The sequence below is a fragment of the Mus caroli genome, chromosome 14 (genome assembly GCF_900094665.2).
Source record: "Mus caroli chromosome 14, CAROLI_EIJ_v1.1, whole genome shotgun sequence".
Taxonomy (NCBI): domain Eukaryota; kingdom Metazoa; phylum Chordata; class Mammalia; order Rodentia; family Muridae; genus Mus; species Mus caroli.
The window spans coordinates 16,392,042-16,399,323 of record NC_034583.1 but is presented as its reverse complement, the minus strand read 5'-3'; the positions used below and the strand labels follow the sequence as shown (position 1 = coordinate 16,399,323).

Sequence of the window (7,282 nt, the reverse complement as noted above, 5' to 3'; positions counted from 1 at the left end):
TCTCTCTCTCTTTCTTTCCTCTTCTCCTCTCTCTCTCTCTCTCTCTCTCTCTCTCTCTCTCTCTCTCTCTCTCTCTCTTGTCCTAGCACTCTAGAAATAGACTCAATAGTCTGGACTCTAGAAGCCTCAAGAAAGCAGGCTCAGCCATCCCTCCCCAATTTACTTAATGCAGCCACATTGAAAAGAGGAACAGATTAAATGATCCAGTTGGCCCCTGTGTCTTTCAGTGATACTGACATGAGGTTTAGACTTAAATAGAGGACAAGAGATGTGTGTGAAAAAGCAGTTCTGGCCTAAGGATGGTCCTCCTTATCACCAATTCATCTTGGTCTCAGCTCATGTCCTACAAAGTGGTCTGATAAGGCAGTAATCTGTCAGTCACTGTCACCACTGCTGCCTTGGGACCTATCTGGTTTCAACCAGATGATGACCTTTGTTCTGGAGCTCAGCTTGACCCTCATGGCTAATTGTCCTATCTGGGGAGTGGTCCATCTTGAGAACATTAGCTTCTTCTAGAATTCAAGGTGATTCAAGACAAAAAGTTAAGGGCAAATAAGTTAGCTCTGTATGTTCATCCAAAGCGTGGATACTAAACAGAAGCAGAGGTGCCAGGCTCTAATCCAACTTTCAGTTTTCTCTTGGATTTAAGCCAGGAGTGAGTGCAGTGCACTAAAAGCAGTCTCTAAATTCATATGAGTGTTTGCAGTCAGTCTGAGAGCTTATATAACAGTGAGTACTGTCAAAGTGCTCAGCTGAGTACCGTTCATGAGGAGTTAAACAAGCTATACAGACTCTGGTGTCATGACAGACAGACAAGGAGCAAATGACCTCTTGGATTATACCAACAACCACATATAGGCCCTTGTGTGGGAAAGGCTTGGTCATTTTAAAAGTTATTTTATGACTTAGTTGCTGGAGAGCACGTGCATTTCCCTGTCCCTTGGATTTCTACCTTCCTTAACACTGGGGCTTTAGAAGTAGGCAGGGTCTTCAGTGGCCCTGCACTGTACTGAAACAATATGAGCATAGCTGTAACTTGTACAAAGAACAACTACTTGGAGAATGAAGAGATACTGAAGCAAGAACCCATATTGTCTCCACTCTCCTTTAACTCCTCCTCCATCTCTTGATTGATGATCTGCCTTCAGTAGCTTTAGCGTACATTCTCTGTCCCTTCTTTGAACAACTGACTATAATTATGTAACAGTATAGGATCCTCCCCCCACCCCCCCGTGTGTGTGTGTGTGTGTGTGCACAAATGGACACCACAACCCAGATGTAGAAGTTAGAGGGCAGCTTCACAGAGTAGGTTTTCTTCTACTTTCAGTGGGTTTGCTAGACTTTCTCAGCAACTGCCTTTACATTGGCCATGGTTTTCCTTCCCCCAAAACAAACAAAAATATGTAGAATGTATTGTTTTGAAAGTTGGAGAAAGAGGGTGAGTCATGCCCTTCCACTCGGGTGGCCTTGAGAGAGCCTTGTAACAAGTGGCTGAGTCTGTGGAGCTCACATTTTCTTGGCCAAGTTTCTGCACAAGCTGAGTCTAGGCTGACAGTATAGTCAAGCCTGACATGATAACAAGGCACGTTAGTAACTGTAAAGTTTACACGCACAGCTCACCTTCTTACTAAGTACTGTTTTATTATTGTTGTTATTACTATTATTGCTATTATTATTGTTATTTTATTTGCCTGTTGGGAGGCTCCTGGTGGTTGGGACAGTTTGGATTTCCCAATCTCTCTGAGAGAAAGCCTTCTGGCAGGTCACAGGGTCCAAACCAACAGGGGCTCTGTGGGGACCATATTCCTCCCCTGTTCCTTTTGCTATTACTCTTGAAGATGCTGCTGTTTGAGTTTGAAGAGGCCAGCAGGGTGTATTTCAAACTCTTGTCACTGATTTACTTAAATAAGTGACACATTATCCCAAAGTGGAAGCAACTGGGACAGATTAGTGTTAGCGACTCTGGCCAGCCTGTTTCTGGGAAAATACTGCTTTCATGGGAGTGCCGAGATCCTACCTTCTCACAGAATGAAGGTGCCATTTGCAAGGTCTCTGGGTTTTCCTTTCATAAGACATAGCATTTGGTGGCATAGGACTGTTTAGTGAGCCCTGACGGCAGCTCTACATTCATATACATGGAGCTAACTGGACAGGGATCTGTGCCCAATCAGTCGTTTATGAATGAAGGGGACCCTCCCCTCTGCTGTCATAACACCCCTTCCCTCTGCAGCTTTCTGAGAATGAGGTCAGGACCAGGATCTAACTGCTTATGGCTCAGAAATAGCATCCCAGCTCCAAATTAATCTGACGCTGTTTGTTGTAGGATGAAAAGCCTGCTTATAGCTTTGTTTCCGGTATACTCTTGCACACAAGCTGTGAATGAACCCATGTGAAGAGCGGAAGCAGAGGCAAGCCAGCCAAGAACTAGTCTATTGGGTAGCTGGTGGTTGCAGACAAACTGCAGGAGCTGTCTTGCATTCAATGGGAGCCTTGATTTGAAAAGCAAAGAGGAAGAATGAAATATACCCCACTGGTGTAGCACTCTAACCACCGCTCTTGAGAAAGGAATGCTAGCTTTTGCTGAGAACACTGTGTGTCCTTTGTGTTGTGCCCAGTCATTTCTCACACTGTGTGACCAGCTGATCACCTCTCTCCTATGGTTCCTTGGGCAGTGGTGGGGGTGGTGGTGGGGGTGTTGGTTGCAGTGCTTTAAATGGACATTACACATACAATGCATTTTATATCAACCATATTAACATGCACAGAAGAACAGAGGAGTGTGCAATTTTCTCTTACACACAGACACACAGACACACAGACACACACACACACACTAATGCATCACAGCTTAATAATACTTAGTCTTAGCAGAAGTAGGGGTTATTCTCTGTCCATCATTGCAGGCCAGCCAGATTTCAGCATATGGATCCTGAGGAGACTCACGTGTCTAAGGGTCTTCCCTACAGTCTCTTTAGGAGTTGTGTATATCTAAAGAGCAGGGTTGAGCAGCACGCAGGCAATGTGTACGGTGTTGGTGTCCTTTTTATTTTATTTCTGTGCTCAGCCTTACTTGCTGGCTGTTAGTGTCTTTTTTACTGGGACCATTTTTTATTGGCATTAGTTGTCTTCTCTGCAAAAGATGAAATAAATCATTGGAAAGTTGAATGAGGGCTAGAGGTGTTAGTAGCAGCCTGATCTGCTACATGTTCCTTCAGTGGACTTTTATGTGCCGGGTGTGCATTGAAGGAGATGTCAAAGCTGTCTTTTATATTTGTGATGATTTTGAACGAGGGCAAAAAGCTTAAAGACTGTCGTATAACTAACTGGTCAGATGTATGACCTAGTTGACATTTTTGCATTTAATGTTTTCTCTATATGTTTGAGAAATCTTATAAACACACTCAGAACTGAGCAAATTTATATTGATATAGAATTGTGTGTATGTGTATGTGTGCATAAATATTTCTCTTCACATGCACCCAAAGTGGCATCTGTAGTAGCTAATGTGCGCTTTTCAAATGGATATTTCTTATGTAGAGACAGAAAGCAGATTAGCGACTGTCTGGGCCCAGAGGATAGAACAGGGATTAATTTCACAAGCAAGAAAGATCTTATTGAGGTGATAAAAATATTCTGAAACTGGATCATGGTAATGTCAATAAGTTGGTAAATTTTACAAATTTATTAAAGAATTATGTGTTCAAAATGGATGCATTTTATACCTCAACAAATCACTGTTAAAAGTGATCATTCCCTTTAAGTCCTAGGGTCGGTAGAGGATGAAAAACTTCATCCTTCCAAGTCTTTTGATGCTCTCTTTCCCTGCTAAAGTTTGTTTAATTCAGTGGTGGAGAAGCTGGTCCTCAAAGTGACAGGGCAGGATCAAAAATCTAAGGACACAGGATGGGAACGTCTGCCCTGACCCCTATTGCCAAGAAGCAAGGTTACTCCCACTGCTGGGTGAGGAGTCAACGTCTGGGTTGTCACAGGGCAGGGAGCACATGAGTACATGAGATGTGGAAGCAGTTGTCACAGCCACTCAGAAATGCAAACCTTCAGCTCCCAGCCCTTAAGTGATGGAGTGTCTCTTTTCTTTTGCAGGTTGTATTAGTCTTTGCTCTCAGCATTGGTGCCCTCGTAATATACTTCATAGACTCGTCAAAGTGAGTATGCATATATGTTGTCTTGCCCGTTGTTTTTCCCCTAGGGCAATTATGATCCCTCATATTGATGAGCATATTTAACTTAATACTAGCCTTACCAAGACTCTCCTGAGTGCTGAAGACTTGAAGGAAGGCAGGGCTTCCCTGTGCTTCATTTATGAATGGTGAAAAGTTCTCTCAAAAGAATGGCTAGGTTGACACTGATGGTATGGAAGGGAGAGGCACTTAGGGACCAAACCTTCTTGTTGGGCATACATTTGTAATGAGCTGTTTCCTGATTGAGTATTTGTACTATACATGCCAAGAGGTTAAGAGGGCTCCTTTGGGAGTGTGTAAGCTCTGGGAGAGAGTGACAGAGTCCAACAGATGAGTCTGAGCCATTCTGGCCACAGCCATAGGATCCTTTTCTCATCCAGAAAAATCATATTGGAAGATAGATTAGAAAGCCCAGTGCTAGGATTCTACCTGCCAAATGAATATGTTGCTGAATCAATGGTCACTGTGCTTCTCCACTTGTGAAACTAAAGAAATGGGATAAGGCATTCATGAGGACTCCCAGAGCTAGAGGTCTGGGCCTCTCTGAGAACTTGTAGAGCGTGATGCTCATGAAGACCCTTGGAGTGGCAGTTTAGTGATCTGGAACCACAGGGTAAGCATGGTTCCCAGATGATGAACCTTTGGGGAGGCTGAAGAGTCCAGGCACCATGGCTACCCTTAAAGCTGTGGGAACCACTGCCGAATACATCACTTTTTCCAACTATCTTACTGAAGTCTCAAAGTTGCCAGCATCTGAGACACACAGATCTGGGAATAGACTTGCTTTTCTGTTGTGACACAAACTTGACAGCTCTGGCCAAGGACAAGAGCCCTTGACCTTGCAGTCCTCATTGTTTACTTTGGGGGTGGTTTTCATCCCTCTAATGTTAATCCTGCTTGGGTCTTAGCCTTCGAACCCAGAATACCTGCCTTGTGTTCCTGTTGGATCAGACTCTGGTATGCCTCAAATTTGGGCTCAATGCTCTTTTTCCTATGGGGTGGTATGGTGGCAATTTAATGCACACCCAAATTCTGAATTTCCCAGAGCTATCTGGTCACCAGCCAGGGGGGGTTGTACATGTGGCTATAAAGGCCATACTGTCACATCAAGGAAAAGTAAAGAAACGTATCTCCTCATCCGTGTCTGAAATCTGCCACTGTCAGACTTTCAGAAGTCACCTAGCCCACCTCAGACACAAGGCTGGGCCCTCACCTGTCTTGAGCCATGAGTCCTTTAGATGTCCTCAGGGCACAAGAATGTGCATGCTCTCTTCATCTGAAATTGCTAGTCAAGAAAGAAGAGTATCATTCAGTCTGCAAGTCTCCAGTTCTCCTGTGAGTGAAGGTAAGCTCTCTTTTCATATTTACTTAGAGATTCTGGACCACATTTGAAATGAACTGGACTCTCAAGCACTTGGTCATCTTTCTCCAATCTCTCTCCAGGGGTCATGGGGTACACACCCTGCCAACGCCTGTGCTGGGGCTTAGGAAAGAGTTTCGGATATGTAGTCTGTGTGCCCCCAGAGAGTACACACTTATGTGAAGGTGAGTGTGGCGGTCTGCTAAAGGGACAGAGACCTAGACTGTGCCTCCATTTCCTTTGTCTCCCTTTCTGACCCCATGTATGTCATGGTAATAAACTATTTCTGGCAGATGGATTTGGATGGTGTCTTTTTTAAAATTGTGTCTACTACGAGTCAATTTTTGGCTGTGTAGAGTCTGGTCTTCCTTGGGGGAGGATGGCAGAGCATGTTGTTCACCTAGGTTGACACTCTTCACCACTGCCTCCCCAGCCTCCTCCAGCCCTTTGGGGTTAGTCCTGAAATTGCTTAGTCTTTGTGAAGGTGATACTTGAAACCCTCAGTGATTCTGGGTCTTTTAGGGTCATTCAAGGAGTCTGTACCAAGGCTGATCTTCAGTTCTGGTTTTCAGTTTCCCAAGCCAGAAATGCCAGTAGTCTTGGAGATTCCTCATTCTTTATGGGGGCTGACCAAGCCTTAGCATGGATTCAGCCTTTCTCTCCACCTAAACTATGCAGACTGTGTGGGTCTTTTTTGTAACAGAGTTGGTTTAGCAGAACACCTGTTGCTACGTACATAACTCTACTTTTCATTGCTGCTTCTTGATCTCTCTCTCTGAGACCTCACCCTAACACTCTGACTTGTGGAGAAGCTAGTGAGAAGCCTATACTGAGAATCCTTCATCTTCCCATCCAGGTTGAGCAAGTATGCTCAGTTTATAGAGATGAACTAAAGTAAAATTTACAATGTTGCTACCTTTATGATAAATCTAGGTCATAGTTAGAACACCAAAGGCAATCCACTAATCAAACTGCAATCAAGGTTAGTGAATGAAATGAGATGAAACTCTATATATAAACTACACATGGAACTAGGGTGAGAAAGTAGAAGGCAAATTCCTGAAGTCTACCTTTTTCATTCAAAACTACCTTTGGCTCTTAATAGACATGACTTGGCTGGCCATCTTGGAGAGAAAATTAAATTTCTCTTAAAATTTTTCCCAAGTCATTGCCCTGACAAAAATACCTGGTATTCTGAGATGAATTTGCTTTAGTGTTAACCCTCTGCAAATAAATTGGAGTGACCCTTGCCAGACTGACATGGTTTGCAAAATTCTTCTCTTATTATATTGAACCAGAGCTGTCTTCACCTACTTGGTAGATTGGAAGTCTCATAGTTAGAGAAGCTCAAGATGCAAAGCTTTCCACATGTGGCCTTTTAGGCAGTGCAAAGAGGGTTTGGGGATATGACCTGGTGGGTAAGAACATCTACTTATGTTTATGAGGGTCCGAGCTCAAATCACTAAGGGATTTCTGAAAAGCTGGGCATGGTCTATAACTCCAGAGCTTTGGGGGGATGGAGACAGGAAAACCACTGGGCTTGCTTGGCAGCCATATTAGCTGTGGACTTAGTGAGAGACTCCGCCTTAAAGGAATAAGTCCGAGGGTAAGAAAGCAGGGCACCTGATAGTCTCTCTTGATCTCTGCTTGAACATATATTACACATGCATATGAGAGAGAGAGAGAGAGAGAGAGAGAGGGAGAGGGAGAGGGAGAGGGAGAG

General features: G+C 43.9%; 1 protein-coding gene across 28 annotated transcripts in view; it reads left to right on the top strand.

Annotated features, from left to right (window-relative positions):
* Positions 1 to 7,282, top strand: part of Kcnma1 (potassium calcium-activated channel subfamily M alpha 1) — a 702,678-nt gene that overhangs the window by 351,551 nt on the left and 343,845 nt on the right. For all 28 annotated transcript variants that reach the window (XM_021182657.2, XM_021182666.2, XM_021182664.2 and 25 more), the window contains exon 3: positions 4,102 to 4,163. In XM_021182657.2, the coding sequence (XP_021038316.1) occupies positions 4,102 to 4,163 (62 nt within the window). The remainder of the gene's footprint in view (positions 1 to 4,101; positions 4,164 to 7,282) is intronic.